Below are 26,342 nucleotides of genomic sequence, written 5' to 3'. Positions count from 1 at the left end.
TCAGAGTATTTTAAAAGTCGCTTACTTAATCAACATACTTTAATTTTAGTTACAACCACCCAGACGTGCAATAATCTACCCCACCCACCAAAAAAATAAAATCGCGAATTTTTCCGAGAATTCAAATACTTGCAAGATTTAACACATTATTTATATAACTTCCCTTACCTAAAAAAAATTATTTTATGATCACCTAGACTTTCCAGGAAAATTATTAAATCAATTTTATTTCGAGAATTTTAATTTTTTAACAACGATTTAACATGTAATTATTTACATACAACCAACTTAAACTAACAAACCTTTTAATTTTACAATAGCAAAAAAAAAATATATATACAATCTGAGGATGCACGAACGCGGATAGTCAGGATATCAGACTCCTGGCTTGGAGTCAATGAATCTTAGGTTTCTCGCACGTCACCACATACGACCCATTGCGTCTGGGCGTGTAGACGCGTGGGAAAGGACGAAATTCTATTTCCCCAGGTGCCAGCAGAAGTGCCTAAGCAAAGTGTAAGAAGGTTATTTTAACGTAAAGGCCCTGAGACGATAAGAATACCGAATCGGCCCCAGAAAGGAATCGGGCTCATAATTTCAGGAAATATTTGTACCCATAAAATAATTCGATGCTGCAAGTTTCAGATCTTTATCTATTACCGCGTCTGAATAAATCGAAAAATACTGAAAATCAGTAAAAATTGTTATCCTCGGCGTCTTGTGGATCAATTGATTTAGCGACCGGATATATTTTGGGGCCTGATGGTAGCTTTTAGGGAAAAAAATAAGAGCTATATCTGTCCACAAGAACCAAAAGAAAAACGAGGTTTTATTATTTAAAAAAATTCCCAAGCTCATAATTTCATACAAAATTGAATAAGGAATTTTAAAAAAAATAGTTTCATATTTTTACGGGTATCATAATTGGTTAAAAATTAAAATTAAGAATAAAACCTCGTTTTTCTTTTGGTTCTTGTGGACATATATAGCTCTTATTTTTTCCCCTAAAAGCTATCATCAGGCCCCAAAACATATCCGGTCGCTAGATCAATCTATCCACAAGACGTTGAGAATAACAATTTTTACTGATTTTCAGTATGTTTCGATTTATTCAGACGCGGTAATATATAAAGATCTGAAACTTGCAGCATCGTAGTATTTTATGGGTACAAATATTTCCTGAAATTATGAGCCCGATTACTTTTTGGGGCCGATTCGGTATTCTTATCGTCCCAGGACCTTTTGAAAGAAAAAAAAAACGTGTTCGTGAATTGAAATTAAAGCTGTAAGAATACTAGTTTACCGATCCCCATTACGCGTGCGCAAGTGGCATGACAGTTCAAACCGCCGCCAGAACGAACATGCAGAGGTCCAGTGGCGCAAAGACGCTTCGTGCGCCTTCGGCAGTGTTCGTCCTCGACTCCCAAAGCTAAAAGAAACGCGGAGTTCGCTTCGAGCCTTGGCCGAGGACGGACGCGTCTAGCGGAGCTGCGAGATTCCAGGAACAGCCTGTTTACTCGCACACAGGCCAGGTGGTATTCCCAGGTTTTTTCTAAGAAGTGTAAGCGTGCAAAACAACCCGGGTTGTAGCTAACCCTACAGCCTAGCCACAACCCGGCTTAATACCGGGTGCGTGGTCAGTGGGTGTTAGTGCGTTGTAGGGTGTAACTAGCGACATGACTGAACAGTTAAGTGACGAGCAGGTGATGCAGGAGTGCATCGATGTGCCCCTGCCGAGCGACGACGAACAAGAAATGTCTAGCGACGACGGCTTTACAACAGTCGTCTCAAAAAAACAAAAAACGGGAGGAAAGGACGAAAGACTGCGCCCCCCACTGACGAACCCCGCGATCGCCAGGCAGCAGGCAGAGCGACTTCGCAAGCAGCCCGTCAGAAGGGCAAACAACTCGGCCAGTCAAACGGCCGCCAACACGTCCGCAGGTTCGAGCCCTGCCCCGCCAAACCCTGCCCCTCAGGCAAAGAAAATGCAGGTGAAACCCCTGTATGTATTCGTGGATTCTGGCCACAGCTACCCGGCCATTAAATCAGTGCTGGATGCAGCACTGCAGGAGCGCTGGTCGTGCGTCAGTCGCGGCCATGACCAGCTCATGATTCACACTGCCACCGTGGAGGAGTACCACAGGGCAGTGCGTGCACTGGAGCAGGCCGGAGTGCAACACTCTGTGCTGCTGCAACGGGACGAGATCCCGAACAAGTTTGTGTTTTGTCGAGTGCATAGCAGCACCGACAAACAATTCATTCAGGCTGAGTTCGCCGCAATGGGGCTTCCAGTGCAGAACTTCTGGTTTCTGTACAACAGGCAGACAAGGCAACCTATAAATAAGTTAGTTGTAGAGCTCCCGAAGGCCGTAAATCCAGAAAGGATTTACGACCTGAAGTCATTCGGAGGCCTCAGCATTCGTGTTGAGGACTATCGACACCCCAAAGGCCCCCTCCAATGTGGCAACTGTCAGAGGTTTGGCCACCCCGCAAAAGGCTGCAGAGCCTCCCCTGTGTGCCGATGGTGCAGCCAAGGGCACAAAACCGAGGTTTGCCCCCAGGGAGGTGACAGGACAAAGGCAAAGTGCGCGCGATGTGAAGGCCCGCATTGCGCCAATTACAGAGGCTGCATGGCCTACAAGAGGGAGAACTGGCGTCACCTCCCGCAACAGGAGCGGAAAGACAGAGAGCTGCAGTCCAAACGCGCAGTGCGCGAAAACAAGCGAGCAGTAATCGCAGCTCAAGTCCGCCCGCCCCCACAACAAGCCGGCCCCTCAGGCTACTGCCCCCAGCCCCCAAGGCAGCCGTGGCGAGCCCCGAGCTACCCCCCCCCCCCCCCACAATGGCAGAGCCCTAACCAATATTCAGTGTTGAGCGATAGACATGAACTGGAGTACCCTGTCTTGGCAAACCCACCCAGGTCTAGAGGCCAGCCCCTGCCCCAGAGGCCCCGAAGAAACACCATTCGGGGCACAAAAACGGTAAAGGCCGGGCGCAAGGTCAGGTGACGGATCAGCCAGGTACTAAGGCGCCACCCAACTCCACCCCTCCCCCAGTGATTCCAAGAAAGTCGCGCAACAACAAGCCAGCCCGTTGCAGACAGACTCACCAACAGAATTGCCAACTGCTTCACCGCAGTTAAAACCCTTGGAGAATCCAGCGATGGGCGCGAGTGACTTTCTGAAGCTCGTGGGCCAATCTGATGCCATTGCACAGAACCCTAACCTGGCACACGTCCTGGAACCAATGTGCATTTTAATGGCTATTTGGTGTAATCCGTCCAAGTCAATAAAGGACAAAATAAAAGCCACCACGGGCTTCGTGACAGCATATGCGGCCAGCTTTAATGCCGCACACCCTTAATTTAGGTTCTGCCATTAATACTACCCCCGTAGACAGTAGATTAAGTACCATCGTTTACTGGAATGCACGAGGAATTAGAAATAAAATAATCGAATTTACCGATCATTTAATTAAACATAATATTAGAATCGCGGCGATAAACGAAACACACTTAATTCGAACAGATCGTCTAACTATCTTAAATTACACTATTTATAGGCGCGACCGCGATACCAGAAGTGGAGGGGTTGCCCTACTAATCCACAGAAGTATACAACATAGTGAATTTCATTTACCTGAATTTAATAAATTAGAAGCTGTTGCAATTACTTTTAAAGTCAATAAACAACAAATAGTGCTTATTTCGATGTATGCACCAGCGGGGAGGTCACTAACTGAAAACGAGCTGGACATCTTATATGGCTCAGCTCCCACATTTCTAGCAGTCGGCGATATTAATGCCAAGCATAAAGACTGGAACTGTCGGAGCAATACAGCCAATGGCCTACTGCTGCAAAGACACGAGTCTAACAAAAATTATCAAGTACATGCTCCCTCAGAGCCCACTCATGATAGCGGAGTACTAAGGCACAACCCCGATATTTTAGATATTGCATTAAATAAGAGAGTTCAAACGGGATTCGAACTCAGAGTTTTTCACGAAATGTCGTCTGACCACTTTCCAGTACATCTACTATTCGATGACGTGGACACTGACATCAGTCCTCCGAGAAAAATTAAAGACTACAAGAAAGCTGACTGGAGAGGCTTTCAGACGTATTTAGTCGATAATTTGCCTGCAGCCGATGCTGCCAACTTCGAAACGAAAGATAACATCGAATCAGCAGTCACTGAACTTACAGTTAAAATTCAAACTGCAATTAACTCGTGCATCCCAGAAAAGGTGGTTAGATTTAAGCAAGATGTACTGCCGGTGTATATTAGGGATTTAATTTCTCAGAAAAATAGATTAAGGCGCGAATATACTCGACGTAGGCAGCGCGACATTAAAGCGAGAATTAATGAATTACAGAAAATAATTTCCGATGAAATAACTCTATGGAGGAGCAGCCAATGGGAGACGAAAGTCTCTCAGCTACAGGTGCAAGATGGTAGCACCTGGAGTATGACAAAGCGATTCCTTCATAAGATAGATAAAATACCTCCGCTACAAACTCGCACTGGGTTCGCTTTTACACCGACAGACAAGGCACAAGCCTTCGCGAATACCCTTGAATTAGCCTTTCAACCTAATATCGAACCCTGTGACCCGCAATTTAATGCCGGAATATACAGAGACCTTACAATTAAACTTAATCAGCCTTTAACTTCAAAACCTTACTTAACTCAATCTCAGGAAGTTAAACAGGCTATCAGGCGTATGAAACCACGTAAGGCACCGGGAAACGATGGCATTCAGGCAGTAGTCCTTAAGAAACTGCCCGACGAAATTTTGGAATACCTAGCTCAATTAATAAATGGAATACTTAAACTACAGTATTTTCCATTGCAGTGGAAAGAAGCAAATGTGATAGTTTTTCATAAATCCGGAAAAAATAAGACACTGCCCCAAAATTATAGGCCCATTAGTCTGCTGAGTACATTGTCAAAAGTAGCCGAATGCATAATTCTGCAGCGACTAAATGCTCACATTAAAGAAAATAACGTACTGCCGGACGAACAATTTGGTTTTCGCAGCGCGCATTCAACAACGCATCAACTGGTCCGTTTGACAGAACAAATAATAACTGCGTTCAATCAGAATAGCTATAATCTCGCAGCGTTTTTGGACATAGAAAAAGCCTTTGATAGAGTACTTCATGAAGGCTTAATTTATAAATTATATAAAACTGGCTTCCCCGATTGTTATATTAAATTACTGGCCTCGTATTCAGAAAATCGATCGTTTAGAGTCACGACAGAAGGAGCACAGTCCGATTTAAAAATAATCAAAGCAGGAGTCCCACAAGGCAGCATTTTGGGGCCGGTTTTATTCAATATTTATATCCATGATATGCCTAAGCCCGCACACCGATCAGTTCAGTTTGGCTGCTACGCGGACGATACGGTATTGTTTAGCAGATCTAGTATTCTAGAACTCGCAGCAGACAGATTGCAAACCGCGTTAAATTCAATAGAACAGTGGTGCACAAAATGGCGAATTAAGGTAAACCCTACTAAATCAGAAGCTATAGTTTTTACGCGTAAACATCTCCCGCCACTCGAAGATAGACCACGACTAACACTTTTCAATGAGCAAATTCCTCACAAAAATGTTGTTAAATATTTAGGCGTGCACATGGATAGGAAACTACTATGGCGCGATCACATAGAGGCGAAAAGAAAAACAGCTTTCACTAGGCTCATGGCCCTCTACCCCGTCATGAGCAGACGTTTAGGTAGCTCTGTTAAAAACTGAATAATAATTTATAACGCACTAATAAAACCAATAATCACGTATGCAGCGCCGGTGTGGGCAACAGCAGCGAAATCTCACTTAATCAAGCTACAGAGAATTCAGAATAAGAGTATTCGTATTGCGACAGATGCGCCTGTGTATTGCCCCGTAAGGGCTATGCACAGAGAGCTCAAACTCGAACTTTTAAAACATTATTATTTCCGAACTGCGCAAAAATTCTATGATAAATGTGCCATAAGCAGAAACCCATATATTTCATCACTGGGCGAGCAAGATCCAGAGTTGCATGGAAAGTATAAAATGCCAAATTCAATCTTGGCTCACAGACCTCCGTAGTGTGCTGTGGCTGGCTAAGCGATCGGCCAATCAGTCTCCCGCGAGTTGAAACTTAAATATAGACATTAATGATAATTAGATAATTCAAAATGGTCCGAAGCACGCAGGTGTATGTACTAACCGACCTCTGGGTTCACTGCCTGTTGTGTTAGGGCTGACTCCCTATGCACGATGGGCATGGCCCGCCTGGCAGGCTTCACCTCCAGTGCCGGTTGTGTTTCTGAAATACATGGGATTTTGAATTACAAGCTTGCAACAATGCCAGAATGCGAATAGGTCTTGACTTAATTCACCTGTAACTTTATACACCGACAGTTCCTCTATATTTAACTAGTAGTATAGTAGTAGATATTAGAGATTTGTAAATTAGTAATAAGTCCTAGATACCTAGTAATAGTCATCAAAAATATATATTTCTAAAATAATAATAAAAAAAATTTAAAAAAAAAATTAAAAAAAAAATATTTTTAGTTCTTATTTTAGTTTTATCTTAAGCACTGCACGTCCATCCCTGAGTTGGGTGTTTGCATATTTTGTAACGAAATGCCTAGTTTGTAAGTCATTTATCTTTTTTCTGTTTTAGTTTCTTAGTTTTTTAGGTGCTGACTGGCGGCGGAGTGAGTGGTCAGTGCAACCACTCACCGCCAGGGGCGCTTGCGTCCCTGGTCACTAAATCCAGTACTGAACAACTGGAAAAGCGGACCACGAGTCCAAGTGCCCAACCCCCGCATGGTAGACTCTTTTCTACTCTGTACAACACTTCATCCAGACCATCCTCTATCTCCTGTAAATTCCTACACGTAATGCATGCCAATTTGCATCCCGCATGAATGTGCCCAGGGTTTTCCCTGTGTCTATGCAGGTTTTACCTGGGCCCAACCTATCTCTAGTTATAGTCTAGATTTAAGAGTGAGGGGAGTTAGTCATGGCGCCAATCGCTGCCATGGCTGGCCAATCCCCTCCTAGCACATGATGCATGCGACCCTCTCCTTGCATGGCTAATCCCAGCATGACTAGGCGTATAGGCTTCGGCCTGAGACGCACCTAGGTCCCTCCCTAACCCGGACCCCTCCAAAATACACTTAGTTTTAGTTAGGTTAGGGGAAAAAAAATTATAAAAGAAACGCGCGCCGACTGGCGGCTGAGGGAATGGCGAGTGTAGCAAGGGGAAGCCTACAACTCACGTAGTTTCGGTTCCCTGCAAGAATTTCCGAAGATTTCCGAAGTTTTGCGTTTTGGTATTAACGCCACTTCAGCCGCTAAATCAGAAGTTTCCAATGAAAACAAGCATGTTGTGACTGACCTAACCTAACCTAACCTAACCCAACCCTTCGATTTTTTTAATTTCACTTTTTGAGAGAAATCCGAAGTTGCACGAACGTGGTAGGGAACCGAAACTACGTGAGTTGTAGGCTTCCCGTGTAGCAAGGGGCCTCGCACCGGCCCGCTTCGTTCTTATTTTCCTTGTGTGTCTAGTATCTGTGAAACATTCGGGAATCACCGTATCTGTGAAACATACGGGAATTACCGTATCTGTGAAACATACGGGAATTACCGTATCTGTAAAACATACGGGATTTACCGACAAAAAAACAGAGTAAACAATAGTTATTAACATGCTGGACAATACATTTTAGATTTCAACTGAGTTTTCATTATTACTTACAAAAAAAAATTTTTTTTTGGAACATTTTACTGTCTCATGTAATGAAGAGACTTCGCCGGGATTCGATCATTGACATTCATAAAACTAAAAGTCCCTGTCTAACCCGTGCCATCCTACGAAATATCCATACTTTTAGTTAGGTTAGGGGGAGAAATACAAGAAATACGAAAAGTTCCTAGATATAAAAATATGGACATAAATTTCATTTCTCACGCTACTAACTACGTTTCTGTGGATTCGCGGTATATTTAAGGGAATTTATAACAATGTAAATTTTTTTAATGGTTTGGATTTGCCTTTTTCAAGTTCCCAGTTGAACACTTCAATCCCCTAGAGAATAAATCGGTATGGCACAGAGGCATTCTTATAAATTGCAATAAAGAAAAAAATTATGAAAATACGACCACCCAAAACTTTGGAAGAAGCCAAGTCTTAATCTTTATCTTATCAAACGACTACAAATGTGTTTCGAAACAGTTTTCCTGATTCTGCAAAGCCAGTAGGACGTCCAAGTACGAGCAAGCTTCGATTAAAATGGTTATGTTAAAAAATTGATTCCGTTTATAAGGTTAATAAGGTTAATAAGGTTTGTAAGGTCTGAATCATTGCGAACATAAATACTGCAGCTGAAAATTAACCATTTGGGTCCATTACGGATTATTGGCTTGCTTGCTTTTGCATGTCTAGGTACATGTAATAAAAAGTAATAAATATTGTTTGTAAAAGGTTTGATTCATTTATTGTAATCTTGCACAGGATTGATCAAAGAATTTTGGCTTTTGTTTATTTTAAGAATCGCTTTACATACAGTGAGGTCATATGTAATGAAATAAAATTTATTAAGTGTTTAAAACCTAAATGCAATTTTGTATTCACTATCCATCTTTCGAACCAAGGATGGGAATATATAAAACCAAGCAATACTTTTGGAAAATTTTTGCTGATAATTGCTGATTTTCAAGATGGCAGTCAGGATGAATGAAAATATGGCGGGTGATATGAAGGTTAGCATTTTGAGCAGCTTTTCAATCATTTTGGGTATCTGTTTTGAAGATTTTTTTTCTTTTGCTAATTAGCATAACCCTCAATCTTCCGCATGTGATCAAACCCCCATTTTCTTAATACTGCTCTTCTTTTTTTTTTTAAATTCTTGTTTTGACTTGAGAGGAAGAAGCGCTTAGTTAATTAGTTAACTAGAAAAGTGTAGCATGGAGGTAAAAAAAAATCACGAACAAAAACCTTAGGAACATTTTTTGGGATCTTTGGTTCTTAAATATTAATTTACAATGGTCTTCAATTTTAGATTTATAACATAAAAATCATACAAACATATACTTGTTATAAAATGAAGTATAACTTTTTACGAAGATTTTTTGAGGTTCTCTAATAGTAACATTGTAAAAAAAAGTTCCAAAAATATTATTCAGTGTTTTCATATGCGAATCTGCCACGAAAACTCACTTTGGTAACTCACTTTGAGATAATGCTGAATATATCAATTAGATACACATGTAAGCTTTGGATTAGCAAACGGAAAAAAATTTATCGAATCTAAAAAAAGAAAAAAAAATAGTTTTAACTGATACACACAATAAATTATTGAAAAACAATATATTTCCATATAATTTCACAATGGACTTTAGTTGTGTTAATATCACAGAGTTATTTACTAATGGTACATTATTCAAAACAACCACAAGTTGAGAAATTAATACCCTTAAATGTAAGAATGGATAAACAAGTGTTAGGCGGAACCCGACAAACCAACAAGGAGTAGTAGTGTCCAAACGCTACGACAGGCTTCATTGGCGTCGGTCAAGTCAAACACACGCACAGTAAGTATGTGCACAAAAGTTAAGGCGTGTTAACGGTCATGCCTACCCGGAGATGCAGCCATATCATTGATTTGCGTGTTAAATACTTTTACACACGATACAGCCACAATTCACGATATAACTTTCAAACAGAAAACATATAGTGTCCTGCGAAGGAAATAACAGTGCTATAGAGGTGAAAGTACGAAAAGTATATACATGGTTTATGTCTCTGCTTATTTACAAAAGTTTAAACAGTTGAAAAATCAAAAACAAAATCTTAAAATATTAATTTCGTACGTTTTCTCACACACACACACACATAGTAGTGTTGTTCTCTTCACACTGCACGATGTGGGAATTATCTGAGAGTGATATTATGAAAAGCCAGTGAATCGCATGTGAAGTATTAGCATGCAAAGCCTTGCGAGCTCACGTGACTGGGTCCCCAGGCCCAGTTGCAGGACGAACAATTGCACACCACACGGGGTCCGCTGCTCGTTACCTAATTATAAGCTCGTACAGCTCTGCCTGGTTGAACACTTTGCAGTAGAGTTCGAGCAGGCGCACGCAGGCGAACCGCATGCCGGGCCATGGGATGAGCGAAGTGTCCACGCCCGCCGTCAGCGGGCACGGCGGCTGGCTCCGGCGCTCCAGCATGCCGACCCCAGCTCACCGCGCCTGCCACAGAACCACTCCCGCTCCACCACAGCTGCTGGGTGCCACTCTGCTGCTGCACGCGCCACCCTGCCAAGCACGCGCCACCCCGCCAAGCACGCGCCACCCCGCCAAGCACGCGCCACCCTGCCAAGCATGCGCCACCCTGCCAAGCACGCACCACCCTGCCAAGCAAGCGCCACCCTGCCAAGCAGGCGCCACCCTGCCAAGCACGCGCCACCCTGCCAAGCACGCGCCACCCTGCCAAGCACGCGCCACCCTGCCGAGCACGCGCCACCCTGCCGAGCACGCGCCACCCCGCCAAGCATGCGCCACCCTGCCGAGCATGCGCCACCCTGCCAAGCACGCGCCACCCTGCCAAGCACGCGCCACCCTGCCAAGCACGCGCCACCCTGCCAAGCACGCGCCACCCTGCCGAGCACGCGCCACCCCGCCAAGCACGCGCCACCCTGCCAAGCATGTGCCACCCTGCCAAGCACGCACCACCCTGCCAAGCACGCACCACCCTGCCAAGTACGCGCACCCTGCCAAGCAAGCGCCACCCTGGCAAATATTCGCCACCCTGCCAAGCAAGCGCCACCCTGCCAAGCATGCGCCACCATGGCAAATATTCGCCACCCTGCCAAGCACGCACCACTCTGCCAAGCACGCGCCACCCTGCCAAGCATGCGCCACTCTGCCAAGCACGCGCATCTCTACCAAGCACGCGCATCTCTACCAAGCACGCGCATCTCTGCTGCTAGATGCACGCACCACTCTGCTGTTAAACGCACGTGTAACTTGGCTGCTCTATGCGCAAATCTGCTGCTGAATGTCCGCGTAATTTACCTGATTTACATGCATCCCCTGTATATTATGCTTTGTCACCACAGCATGATCACATGGAATGTAGAAACTTAAAATGCGAGACTTAGTCATTGACAAGCTTTCCTTAAATAAACGTATGTTTTAGGTTACTTGAAATCAATGTTGCGGGTCTTGTTGAAATGCGTAAAAATTATCCTTTTAGTGATTTACTTGTTAAGGGGTCCAGCAGCTCGGGATACTCACTACCTATACAGCTCGGCGTACCTCAACGCATAAAGGTATTATCAGGTAGGCCATTTCCCTTTCGCCACGCCGGAGCTGTGTGACGTCATCCGGCAGAGGAGACGCAGTTCCCTGCTACCTCTTTTGGCTACAGGCCATTTCTTAAGTAATGGCGTTTCAAGCAAGGATGTGTAAATATGTACATGCATGTTAGTTACATGTGCTATCACATACGTTCGTTTAACAGCGATACTTGAATGATGTGATGAGAATACCTGCAGAATACCTAAGATAAGGTTCAAATTCATTTTCACTTGATTACGTGATGTGGTGTTCGTAACGTTATTCGGGCAGGAAGTTTACTAGCTACTCGTCGACAAAAAAAACCTCATGCGCTTTTGAGCGTGACATCACTAACACAACGAGTGTCCATTACACAAACATAGAAAAAACAAGGAAGTTAACTAGCCACATGCCTGCGATGGACCTCGCTATGAGACTCAATTAAATTACGAAAACTCATCACAAGCTTCGGTTCAGCGAGTTAGGTGGTAGACGTGTCTATTTATATCTCTACTAGCTGGCAATGTTTTATTATTGGTCATTATAGGCTCAGTAAATGGTTGAAGTACGAAATAGTTAAAAATAAATGAATATTAACACTATTTCAACTGTCTTAAAAAACTTAAAAAGCACGAAAGCAAAGTGACAAAAACATATAACATTGTGTTTAACAAACTCGTAAGCTATTAAGCGAGTTTGAATTTCCCTATGTATTAGACACTCGCCAGTCTAGCGATTCGTGCACCGACGAGTAACTAGTAAACTCTCACAATGTAATCGACGCTATATGGTGAACTAAAACTTGCCTAGTCGCTAGAAGTTTCGCGTGGGGCTATATTTTCATGCGAGAAATCGATTATTTTTCAGTTTTTATTTCTTTTAATATTTTTATCCAAAACTAAACGAAAAATAATTGCTCTAATAAAATAAACACTTCAAGCAATAACAAGGGGGTAGCGAGAAAAACAGACGAATCATATACTTTACTCGCTGAAATAAAGCAAGCGGCGAGTTAACGAGTCAAAGTTAATACAATGACTAGTTTGTTTGCAAAGATTGGCTTAGCAGACGAGTACCAAGTAAACTCGCTCAAAGTAACAGATGCTAGTTGTTGCAAACTGTTCTTTTTCGCATCTCGCTGGCCATTGCTGTGTTGAAGTTAGTCGGTTTAGTTTAGTTTAAATAAAATAATGAAAACAAATAAAAACTGTTAGAATAGAATGTGATTCACGAACAAAACACAACCTATGGTGAAATCCCTAGTAAGCGAGTAAGCGAGTAATCGAGTTTGAGTCGCCCTATGCAATCGACACTCGCCAGTCTAGCGACGCGTGCACCGACGAGTAATTAGAAAATTCTCTCCATGCAATAGGCCTTACAGTCGTGATCGGGCATCGGGCGTACATGTTAATTCACATTGTCACGGTCTGTTGCCAGAACACCACTGAAACCCTGTGCAGAGTCAATGTAAATGTAACTGAATAATGACTGAAAAGTTACATTAGTGAAGTTACCCTTACAGAAAAATTCTGTAGACATATTACGGGGGATCATGAAGCTGTATTATGGACCAGGGGGCGAAGCCAAGTGCTTGTCTCAAATTCGACATTTATTAAAAGTAGCACCAGTGGTACCTATTTCCCGCCAGCCATTTGCAAGTCATCACATTATGTATGTTTACAACTACAAACAAATAAACTACAAATAAAGTTGTTTACAAACACTGTTGCCAAAACAACAGTGGCAGAAAGATAAGTAAACAATTAGTAATAAGTTTGAATACTGTCAAATTTGAGACAAGTTGCGAAACACGGAATATAAATATAATTTTTTCGTTATGTCCATAAAAAACAATGACCATACTTCCGTGGTCCGGTTTGTGTGGCTTCACTTTCGTTAGCACAGGCTCCACCTGGTGGACTCGTCCAGTACCTCTGGTCCCTGCATGAGCGGCAGCTCAGCTCAGCGGCCCGGCGCGTCTCTGCCGCGTGACGTCACACACTCGCAACCAATAGCGGGCGACCAGCCGCAACGGCTCCTGCGAGCCGCCTGAACTTCGGAAACAACCTGAGCTTGCCCCTTCCCTTTCCGGCATCCGCGCTCTCTTTGACGCGACGACCCGAGGTCACGCGGCAGGAGTTTTAGTCTAAACATGGACAAGCTGCTCACATGCAAAGTGGGCACTCCCGTGTCTCCCGCCGACTACCTGCCGACGCATTTAGCGGTGAAACGAATAGGTTTACATGTAATCAACTACCAGATGCGTGTAGCATAAATAATTTAAAGTGATTATTGTTACATCACGATCAACACAATGTTGAACTAGCAAATTAAGATAACAGTTTTTATACATACTAACGTGTCGGTGATTAATAAAGGATGATTACTCAGCGGCGCTATTAACTGCACGAATCTGTGTACAATTTGTATAAATGTATTATTATTTTGGTAAAGTGCCAGTTTTAACCAAATAATAACCTTCCAGCATATGTATACTTACACTTAATTTTGAGTTTCACCTTAGTTAGCTTTAGGATGGATTTTGTAATGTTTAACTCTCGTGTTTGAACATTTAATTGGCGCTTAATATTGTTTTCAGGCGTATTACCTGTTTTTTCAACAACTCTATTTTTGAAATGATAAACTGTTTAATTGTAACAGTTAATGAAATGGTAGTGACCTTTAAATGCGGTTAAGTGTACAAAACTTCGCCCCCAACTGTATACACCCGTTCGATAAAAAGAGACTAGGTTAAAGTTATTATAAAAAAATAGTTAAGGCTCGGTGTCACACACCACGTTACCTTTTTTTTTTCCTTTCGTATTTTCGTAATTTGTTTTATTTAAGGGATATTTTTAAAAATTTAACTCGATATCTCCCTTGCATTTTTTGTTCTGCCACAAATGTTTTCAACACGTATTCACATAGTGCAAAATATAGGGTATAAATTGTGATGGTAATTAGAAACGCTTGCACGCCTTTACACACCCATGACATTACACTAATTGAATATTTGTTGAATATATTTGTGGCAGAACAAAAAATTCAAGATGAATAAAGTTAAATGTTTAGAAATAGTCCTTAAAAGGTATTGACAAAAAAATTAACATGACGTATGAGACCGAGCCTTAGGTAGTGAGGAGAGCAGTTACATCGTCAAAAAAAAAAATAGTGCTTGCAATGAAGAAGTTGTAGTTAGCTACAGAGAATAGCTTATAAATAAACCCATGGTGGTTGTCAGGTAGTATCACCACCAAGTGCGGTACAATGTCCGACGTTGTTGAATGCATTGTCACTATCAAACTTTCGCCTCCAACATGTTACAGTAAGGTTGTTCAAATAATGTTCGGAGGGCTATGACAACCACGAAAACGTCACCAAAACAGCCATGTTTGTTTGACAAGTTGGATGGCTTTAGTTTACATAAAATATTTTGTACATGGGACTGGTTCTAAAATTGTATGTTAGTTGTCAACATCTTAGCAGCGGAAACGTGACCAACTAGAATGGAAATAGTTTGAGTTTCCGTCTGAACGAATATTAAAAACTTTATGAATGTAAAATTATGTGATTATGAACAGTAAAGCAATAAATCTGAGAAATACAACATTAAGGTCGCAACGAGTATTTATGAGTTTAAACATTACAATTGTTTTAATTAAAAATTAAGAAATGCATAAAAATCATAGCAAGTCTTCCATTCAGTACTGTTGTGCATTATTTTAAATATAAAAAATTGAAAAGTTTGAGCTAACTAGTCAACAATAAGCTTTGATAGTGTGAAAGAATTGAAAACATGTTTAAAGTTATCTGTCCAGCTAGACTTTATGAAGAAAATTGAAGTCATATTTCGTGAAACAATTACCTTCACATTTTACGTTCTTTGAATAAATTTTGCAATGGGGAGTATTGATTAAAAAAAGTTTTGTGGACATACGCAAATGCTAGTTCAAACTGTTTGTGATAATAAACCTAATGTGTTCATCAGTGTTGTCGTAGTCGTGTTGTAGGATTATCTGTTTAGTTTCATCGTTGGGTTCGTATGTGCGTCGCCGTTTCGTCCAAGGTGATTGTTTTTTCTGCATTTACTGTTCTTGTTGAAACTGTTTGTACGTTCTCACCCCATTGTGTTCGTCTGTGTTGTAATTTTTTTCTGCCCTAAATGTCTTCCACGGAATCTCGTGCTGTCTAGGCATGTAACATTTGACATCAGCTGATATCGGCTCGTTCTCCCGAGTGTTTGTGTGTTCAATTTGGCCTACATTCTTGAGGTTTTTCTATGACAACCAGTGTGATCCAGCCATGGTGTATGCCCTTGCAATTATTTTCAAACTTATAACTTTGTTGTCAAGTATAGGTGTACATGTGTCAGTGAGGAGGGACGATCAGTGCGACGCTTACTGGTGCTTTTGGCGCGGTGCTGACGCGCAGTTTTCTCATCGTGCATACAACTATGAAATTTGTGCGGTAACCATAACGTTATATGGCGGAGAAATGAAGAAAAAGGACCTTGAATGCTTTCAAGAATCTGTACCGGGTTTTTCATGCCCAATAAATATCCTGAAAACACACGTTTTAATCATTTTCACTCTTAACAAAAATAGTTTAAAATGAAATATGGAACCAGAACTTTTCAGCATCCACCCTCAGCTTATTCTCAAAAGTATTTCGGAAACATACACCACTCAGGAGCTCTGCAACACCGGGTAGGCGGGGGCCTTAACCTACTCGAGGCATCACGTTCCTAAAGGAGACCCAGCCATCAGAGCTTGCGGTGATTTCTGCGCGGCCTCTTGCTCGTCGTTTGCAGTGATCGATAGGCCGAGGAAGAGCCACCGCCTCCCTTCAGAGCTCCGCCAGGCACGTGCGAACCTACTTTTGAAGTGCGCTCTTTGAGGGACAGAGGCGCGCCAAGTGGGCACATTCTGCGCGCAGTCCAGTCTACTGCTCCTGAGTAACCCACGACTGCTTTGCCGAGGCGCGATGGCTAGGGACCGGAAAAATTCGCGGGTTCAATGACCTCTAGGATGAACTTTATAGTTCTACGTACACTCGGTCAAATGTCACCCTCTCATTGGCCGCTGTCTTGTGGAGATGTCCCAACGTAGCGGCCTGTGATTCGATACAGCTTCGGTTGAGTGTTTCTCACTGGCCCAGAGTCGTCCAGGTGAGTTGTGAGCCAATAGCAGAGGCAGCACTGAGGTATATTAACTATTTGAATTTCAGGCTGTCGTGAAATGAATCCGTGAATTTTTCCGGTCTCTAGCGATGGCAAGTGCGACGAATAGCCAAGGTCAAAGCAAACAACACCTCTGTGCGGATAATACGTGTAAATAAAGTTTAACTTAATGCTATTAAAAATAACATCGCAGAAAAAACTTTGCTCACGTTAAACTTCAAAAAAATATATATATACACACTATCTTTAATTTTAAAGTGATGAATAGGGCCATGTGATTTTCGCGAAAAGATTTTCCGACCAGCTGTGTGCTAAAACTCTAAAGCATTTTCTGTGTCTCGTGGTTGGCTGGGTTTATTCCAGGTGCATGTCTACTGTCGGCGCACCAATCAGAGCCACCCAGTGCGGAAGCAAACTCGTCCTGAATGGCCCGGCCAGACAGGGCGATGGCTTCTCTCGCAGACGACCGCCAATCACAAGGGAACAATGGCATACCTTGTTACAGTCTAACGAGCGAGCATAATTTTTTCGTGAAAAACGCATGCCCCTAGTGATGAATGATACAGTTTACAAACAATTACTTGGGTTATACGAATTTCACAAACTGATGCAGAATTTAACACGTACGGCGGATATACTGGGGGTCAAACGACACCCTTGACATAAACTGAAAGGTTAAGTAACCTGTTATAGTTCGCGACACTTACTGCAGCTACAGCCCCGGAACGGCAATGCGCATATGTTGTGCTGCAAAACACTGCGTTGAAATGCACAAACTGATCTCTAAAGCTGACTCGTTAAGTTTAATATTTCTAGAAATACCGCTGGTCAGGGATAACTCACTACAGGTATACCCTACTACTGAACAGAGTGAAACCATACACGCTAACAAATTTTTGTGACATTTCGACTTCTAAATAATGTTTTTCTTTTCAATTGATAAAGATGAGAGCTTTTAATTTTCTGATACATATAACGCTCAGTTGCTTGTACTAATGATCTATCAAACCCAGCATGACATAAAATCTCGAAGGAAGTTGAAAGGGGTGTGTTTTTCGAGACTAAAAAAAACTATATTCGATAAAAACTGTAAGGTTAGTTTTTTAGAACCTGTAACCAATCATTACTATTTAAAACATTGGTTTTCAGCATCTTTAAAATCAAAAAATCTTTTTCCTTAGCTTAAATTTTATGGGTCATGACGTATCTTATATATAATATCACCATAAAGAACACGATGGACATTTTACCCAGAGGATTGTATTGCTTTGTTATTTTGCAAGAATGCGAAAGAAGCATAAAAAATTACTGACAGTAATATTACATATTTTTAACCAATATTTATCAAAGTTTATGACAGATATTTTTGAAAAATAGAAGTCATGGTACATATTTATATTATGTTTAAGAAAGAAAACCCATAAAACAAGTGTTCATTTTTGTCTCTACATTTTAAATTGTATCCATATTTTGACAAATGAAACAAACGTGGGTGAGATATGTCGAAATAGTTAAAATAAAAATTGCATCCAATAGACAGCGAGCAGTCACTTTACCGCTACTAAGACTTCTTTCCTGAACTTAGTTGTCCACCTCGTACTTGAGAAATTCTTAAAGATGGGCGTAGATCCAGTAGGTGTTGGAAAGGGGTAGGGGGGGGAAAATGGCCGGCGTCTCTTTTTAATTAAAAGGCCGCTCGTTGCGGAGGCAATCGTTACTGTGAGACGGAAACGACAAACGCAATAATAACGCCAAAACAATATTTTAAGGGAAACTTTAATTTCGAGGATTCATATAATCGCATTCAAGAATGCAAATCTTCATACTCTTGCAACGTGTTCATGATTGACCTGCAGTTATTTGTATACGCCCCTCTTCGACCGTGTGCCAACGATGCTAGCTAGGAGAGCAGTAAGCGAATCAGGTAGTCCCGATCAATGAGAACAAAAATGGTTGGCACTTTGAAACTAGCCAATTGAAAACCAAACATTTTAGGATCTCTACGTAAAGGCCGGAGACACATGCGAGTTAAACCCATACGCAAATCTATCAGGCCCCGAATCCTACAGATTTGCACCTTTGTTCAAAAGAAAAACACTGCTCCGCGATACATTCCACAAGTTGGCCAACTTTGGCTTGAGTTTCTTTCGCCGCATTGTGCATCCTTCCAGCACGAATCAAAACACTCATAGTCGTGGGGAAGCCCGTTGTTCGAAGAAGCAACGTTTGGACTAAACAAACGTAACGCACACCACCGGCTCACGCAAGCGTTTCAGGGGAAGCATGGGAAGGGGGAAAGAAGAAGGTAAGACGAGGGGAAGAGCGAAGGCGATAGAAGAAGCGGAATGGGGAAGGGAATATACCGATGCTGGTATAGTAATGTAAGCTATAAACTATTATTTTTCACAAACTAGTAGGAATTAAGAAACCATCTTTTCGGGGTAAATTTAGGGGCATATTTAGTGTGTGAAAATCATGTTTTCAGATCTTTTTCTACCCGTTCTAAAAAGTCGTGACGTCCTGTAATTACGTAGCATTCATTGGCTTCAATTTTTTTGAGGGTTTTAACTTCGTTCGTCCGCCAGTAGTTAAAGCTTTTTGTAAGTTTTACACGGACAAGTGGACAGCATAACTGGGGTCATCTGATTTGATGCAGGTCACGAGATTTACGTACGGACGCGGCAGACTGTTTTTAACTCCGCTTTAGGTAAAAGCAAGTTATAATTACCATTAAAATTGTGTAACATCTTTCTAAATAGCGAAGTTAGATTATATTGCTATAAAGTTAAGTTTTTATAACAAACCAAAGTACTTAATCACAAAGAAAACCAACACATGAATTAAGTTATTTTACCAACAATAATATTTTTCTTTTATATTGGCTGTGGATATAACAATTTATTAATTTGATTTGAAGAAAAGCCGTTAAGATTTGATTCTTAGGTATAGAGAAAATGTTTTAAGAGGGGAAAGCAGGCTCCACAGGTTACCACAGTTTACAATGTTCCTTTTCTATGGTCAATTCAGCCTATTTTGAAGTAAGAAAACGTTTTCCGCTCTGTCTGTATTTTCGATACTAACGGAAGTTCGCACACATTCAGGACAGTGTAGCGTGCGTTTATGTTTGGTACCAGTGACTCAGTGACAAGGGTGGGAAAAGCACGGTACTAAAATACCTTAAATAAAATAGTTCCTTCTTATACACAAGCCTCCACACATTAAGTAAGCAATATTTTTACCTCCTAAATGCAGATCGTTTGTACAATATACCAAAAAATGGGCTTGATCACACAGTTCAGGATTTTAAATACTTACTCTATATCTCCCCCCCCCTTTTTTTTTCCAATTTCCTAACTGTTGTCATTACTAGCCTACTGCACCTAACAGTATATTATTTACAGAAGTACAGGGTTAAATAGTCAGCATTGAATTAATTAGACAATATATATTACGATCCAAAAAACTAACGTCAATTTGCGCATAACACATCCGTTTGTCAAGCTACCACCATCGCACTATATCATTAACTATATTTATTATCTTGCCGTTCAGAAAAGTACTTCAATCAAAAAAAAAAAAAAAAAAAAAACACCAGAACACGGTTATCGCCATAGAAAATTTACTCAAGAAAAACTTGAGGAATCTTCTTGCAATAGGTAGCTAGCCCAGCCTCAGTTACATGTGCTGGTGTAATTTGTGCTTTCTTTGTTAAACACAAAACATATGTACAGAGTATATGAAAAATCTTCAAAAACTGACCACACAGGCAGATTGGGTTCATATACTTCTGCGTAACGCTCTGAAGAGTCACACTATATATAATGAAACTGATTTCGACCGACAAATCTTCGACTGTAGGTAGAGCAAGACAAAATAAGTTAAAAACTGATAAACGACTTATGGCATATAGTGTTCCTCAACATTTTTGAAGTTAGGAGCTGAACAACACTTAATACAGAACATACTTCAATTGGAGCACGGATTAAGTTAACGGAGTTTTATAGCCACAGAAAAACTTGTCGCTTCGTATAATAATTTCATTGAAATATTTGTAAATAATACTTTTATTTTCTACACATTTTTGTGTTCGTTACTATCCCCATTCTACAACGACAAAATTGGGTGGTTGTAAAACTTCAATTAAACAAAACCAGACGCTCAGTGTATCATTTTCCGAGGCAACGAAACTCATCACAATTAATTCAAAGCCATTCGTGAGATACTATTATATTTTATATACTTATTTTCATTAACATGAACTATTATTAACCTTCGACAAGTTACAAGCATTATTAATAAACATTGCTGCAAAAATGTTCCTACAAGATGAATTTGATTACATTAAAAAAAAAAAGAAGCGAACTGAAAGGCAGTGCGAGAAGAAAACATACCTACTTAAAAAAGCAAAGGCCAATCATAATGGAGTTTGCAACACCGACAGTTAAAACATTCACGCATATATGCCACTCGCAATTAGGCAAGCGTGACTTAGCTATTACCACAATTATCACAGAGAGGAAGTAAAAAAAAAGCATAGACCAACGCGGACTTTCACCAATAACTACACTCCTACACGTGTCCCGTGACAAATTGTGTTTCCTAACACCAATCAGTATGCACACCAATCATTTAAATATTAATTACAAATTTTTTATTTATTTGTTGCGTTTTATTTAGTTCGCCGTATCTAGGAAAACGCATAAACAACAAAATCACTAGGAAGTTGTTAGCAAAAGAACAATGAAAATATTATCTCCGCGGTTCAAAATTTACAACTGTTACTGGGTATTCCAGATAATGAAAAATATAAGTAAACAACCAAATATATTTTAGTAATTGTCACACCCTTATAAATCTTGTATACGTCAACTGACCCGCAAATACATTTAAAATCATATGAATAGAAAAAAAGAATATAGCATATGTTGCATTAAAAAGTATTCTTACGATAGCATATAATGTTAAAATAGCATATAATGAACATAATATGTGATTTTAAGAAACCAAGATATTAAGCATTCGACTGTTTTTTAACGTGAGAAACCAGAATCGCAAGGGTATTCGAAATAATTTAAATGATTATCATAAATTTTTATCCTTGGTAAGATTAAGAATGAGATGATATACTTTACCACTTTAATCCTTCAATGACAATCTACTTTATTTGTTTACAAATGCACGAAGTTATCAAAAGCAAAATATTTTATAGTAAAATTAATTAGTTTGAAGCCAGCATCAATAAATACATGATTGAATATAAATTATCTTGCAGAGGAATAGAAACCGTAAAGAAAAACAATTATATATTGCAATTTATTTAAATATAACACTAAAGCAACTACAAAGCATCTACATACTTGTGCATGCAAAATAATTTAATACGCAACAAACCATCACTTGCTTGAAAGATTAAAACACGCCTCCAAAAAAAATTACAATTTTTGCACGAAGACTAGCAACGACGTTCAATAACTTAAGTTTCCTTAAAATCATATATATCTTCAGTCCACGATACCCGTAGATTAACTGTTGAGAAATATGTCACTCTAAAATACTAAACATTCGTTAGAAATGTACTACGATATCATCGAATACTTCAAAAGAAAGTTTCGAAGGGGGGAAAAAGTTATTAATCTAAAATAATCTCCATGTGTATATTCGCAACACTTATCCCTAGAAACCACGTTCTAACAGAGACCACGAAGCGCGGCTACTAAGAAGCCGGAAGAAAAGAGGAAATAAGTTACAGGTACGGCGCCGCAACACACTTGAATGGTACGCCAAAAGACAGAGCCTCTGGCGGTGCGCGGGCAAACTACGTACTGCGAGTACGCCCTTGCAGTAACGCCGCTTGCCGCCAGGAGCGCTGCGCGCATGCGCCGCGCCGACACACGTGGCGCTGGGCAGCCTCTAGCAGCGCCTGGTAGAACTACGTACTGCGAGGGCGCGCTTGCAGTGACGCCACTCGCCGCCAGGAGCGCTGCGCGCATGGCCGCCGAGACACGTGGCGCAGCGCAGCGGCAGCGCGCCAAGGTGACCCGTCACCCCCAGGCCGGCGCGGCGCGGGACGCTGTGATAAATTACCGTCAAGACAGCGTCGTATCACCGCGCTAGTCTATTAAAGGTGGCTGAGGTCAGAAAAGGGCGTGACTGACTCGCCTGGTCCCTCGCTGCTGCCGCTCCTCTACGAGCAATGCCGAGCACTGGCTGGTAGTTGCAAACGTGCCCCCACGAAACTTCCAAGCAGTGACGCTATCATTTTATGGTGGGATCGTAAAGATAAAGAAAGGTTCCTTGAATATCCTTTTGTTGATTTAAAACCAATTGCGCAGGACTTCCATTAAAAAAAATAAAAAATAAAAAATCTTTACGAACCCTTTTAAGGTTATTTCCACTTCCCCAACAAAATAAATTCAGAAGCATAAACAATAATAATAGGCAATATTTCGCTAGCATGAGCGATTATTCCATAGACTAAATCAAGGGCGGATACATAATACACATCTAGGGGTTGGAGAAACACTATATATTATTTTACGTTGTAAAATAATGTTCCTTTTTTCCATTAACACAAAAGAATAAGTTTTAAGAGCTTATACAATTAGATTTTATAATATTTTGTTAATATATATATATATATATTTGTGTGTGTGTGTGTGTGTGTAGGTGTGTGTGTCTGTGTAGTAAGAGCATCGACATTTTAAACTCAACTTACACACACAACATTTAAAAAAAAAATGATGGGCGCGTGTACTTATATACGTGCGTTTGAAGTTTCACTACTTGGCGCTTTAAAAAAATAAAATTTAATTATGTATGCAAAAAATTAATATAAATAAAATAATGAAATGACTGGAGTGGTATTATAAATACGGTTTGTGAAGTATAAATTCAATCAAATTAAAACATTTAAATAAATACTCAGTGTTCAATATTAATATAAACACCTATATCAAATTAATTATTTAATTTAGTGAAATAATCGAGATTGATTTTAATTAGTAATTAAATCAATAAATATGCTGAATGTTTATTCTAATTTATTATTTGCATTAGTTATTAAATAATAATTAAATAATTTATAATGCACATAAAATAAACATACGGGAACATAACCTCAAACACTACCATGAAAACGACCAGGACACTACTTAACCTTCCTCAGACACTCCCTGCCAGCGACAATGGAAGCTTACAAGCAACCTGACATCGTTATACATACGGGAACATGAACTCACTTATATAAATACACTTGAAAATATACCTGAAAAAGTTTATATACACAACAGATATCACTAATATTCACAATAAATACATGTTTTAATGATATTCAATATCAATTACTACAGGATAAGATTTAAAGCACATATATAATTTTTATTTGTATGTAGCCTTTTTTTCCGGCCAGGGAAAGTGTAACTCCAGAAAAATTAAAGGGAAAAATTACATGCACAATTTAACAAAAACAAGTCTTTGAGTGCCTTAAAAAAACGCTCATGGGCTTGCTGACATAATATGATGGAAAATCCCTGGCTAATGTAAGCTCCATCCGGTGAAGTCAAGAATCGGTCCATATAATATATTTAGTCTAAGCATTTAACATCCTATAGGTGTAGTCCACCCCTGGAGCAGTTCGTACGGCGCTCATTGGCTGACTGATGCGCAGTGGCTACAAGCTCTGTTATCGTAATATCATCCTAGACCTTTACAGTAACCAAAAATCATAAATAATAATAAAACAATCAAACACTGGTGACGAGGAGCACAAACAGGCAGCAATGCAGAAATTGCGTTCACAAGAATTCGAACCCATATGTCCTAGCGTCCCATTTTATTAATCCCTTCCCTTTTCGGGACACAATGTCTGGCACCCCGCAGCTATAATGATCATCCCAGCAACTATTACTTTCGAACTGCTTCCATTTAAATTTTCTTCACTTCAGTCTTCTTGCGTTCTTTGAGGAATTACTCCATTGGGGAAGATTGATATAGTCTGAAATATGTTGGACCAGCAATGGCGTAAGCGGTATAAGGTACATATGATGTTAACTTGAGTTTTCTTAACACGATCCAAACTGAATCCCGATGTCAGCACTAGAAGCTTCACTGGGAACTCGCTGGCCACAATCACAGCAATGTCGACACGCGGTTGGCAGCACGACATGCAATGAGTAACCGATCTGAAGAGTCAAGAAACATGCGAGAATACTCTTCACTGTGGCAAAATAAACACATATTATTCATTCATAATTTGTGTTATACATATTTGCGTGTTGGCGTACAGCTGTTAATTCTTATACAGTCTACAATAATGTATATTTGATGCGGCTCAATCGGAACACATCCGTGTCGGATTAATTATGTTACCGGATTATCGAGCGTCAATGCAGTTTACAAGGTTACGATGCAAAAAAAAATCAGTATACGATATAATGAAGTTTGAACAAGTTGTATTATGTTGCTCTAGGGCAAGAAAATATACAATAGAGCGATACAGTAAAAAAAAATAATTAAAAAACAAGTCGTGTGTACTTATGTGCGCGCGTTAGGAGTTACCCTAATTATTAACTTACTATTTTGAAATTAATTGTTACAAAAATTATAAAAAAAATGTTTACATAACTTTAGTTAGAGAAAAATATTTTACAGCATCAATTGATATAGAGTATATGTTGCCCGGGGTTCCCGGAGAGAAAATCATACTCCATTTAGAGGAACGGGTATAGATTATTTTTCTCCAAATCAGACGTAAACAGAAATTTTCCCCTTATTTTGAAAGTCAAGTGCGCAAAATTTTATCAAGAGTACCAAAATTCCTGTTTGAGGGGGTGGTTTTACACGCATACAGTGAGTAAGTGACCCTCTTCGTTCGAATTTCATTAAGCTCGGTGTAAAACTGTAAATTTGAATTACAAACAAACGTATAAACCTACATACTTCTGAATATATATATATATATATATATATATATATATATATATATATATGTATATAATCACTTTGATTGTGTAGTAGCCTACTTAGCCTATGAACTAGTCACTTTAAGATATCAATAGGAATATTGGGTTATGAATGTGGTAATCCCAGGATTATAAAGTATTTTTAAAGTTGCGATTAGTAGTTCTTTTTGCGAATAATGAAGTTCACAAAATGTATTCCAAGAAAGTTTTGCTGTAATAAAGATTTATTTGTTCACGTAAGCGATTATATACAGGTTAATGCCACCACAAGCGGTCAGCTATCTGGACGACTTCGGCTCATGAGCTCATCTGTGCTATATAGACTTCATGTTAATCTTCGTCCTTAGTGCACGCGCAGATCTATATCCGTTGTATGCTTAAAAAAATATATGGGGTGTGGCTGTGTCATGGGCACGGCCGTGTGTTGTACGTGAATACGTGTATTGGATTTGGCTTTTTGACGCGTATAGGCCAACATTATATATTTTTGATTATATATATTTTTATTTTAACACCATATACCTATATTCACTGTAACTATTTTACGCTAATGTTTTATATACGCAATCGATAGATTTTGACGAGAGCTGACTATTGAAACCCAAACGAACGTCGTAGATTATCCGAGTCAAAAGTTATACTAAATGGAAACATCGAAAATGCAGCAAAATGACCTCAAAATGGCGGCGCTTCCCCCTCCAACGCGTGCGATGCGTCACAGTCCTCACTTAGCTATCCAGTGGTGTAATTAAATTTTGGATGGAGATGATATATATGTAGCTGCAACACCAAACTGTATCCCCCAATTTTGTTATCATTCGGTTTTTTGAATTGCCTCCCACTATGGAAGCAATTT

General features: G+C 40.2%; 1 protein-coding gene across 3 annotated transcripts in view; it reads right to left on the bottom strand.

The window, feature by feature from the left end:
- Positions 1 to 26,342, bottom strand: part of LOC134529496 (four and a half LIM domains protein 3) — a 411,563-nt gene that overhangs the window by 232,173 nt on the left and 153,048 nt on the right. For 2 of the 3 annotated variants that reach the window (XM_063363643.1, XM_063363642.1), the window contains exon 2: positions 10,083 to 10,258. The exons of the other annotated variant lie outside the window; for it this stretch is intronic. In XM_063363643.1, the coding sequence (XP_063219713.1) occupies positions 10,083 to 10,237 (155 nt within the window). In that variant the 5' untranslated portion in view covers positions 10,238 to 10,258. The remainder of the gene's footprint in view (positions 1 to 10,082; positions 10,259 to 26,342) is intronic. 3 annotated transcript variants of the gene reach the window in all.

Source organism: Bacillus rossius, chromosome 2 (genome assembly GCF_032445375.1).
Source record: "Bacillus rossius redtenbacheri isolate Brsri chromosome 2, Brsri_v3, whole genome shotgun sequence".
NCBI classification, from domain to species: domain Eukaryota; kingdom Metazoa; phylum Arthropoda; class Insecta; order Phasmatodea; family Bacillidae; genus Bacillus; species Bacillus rossius.
Note: the sequence above shows the minus strand (reverse complement) of the source record. Positions and strands in the feature narration are given on the sequence as shown.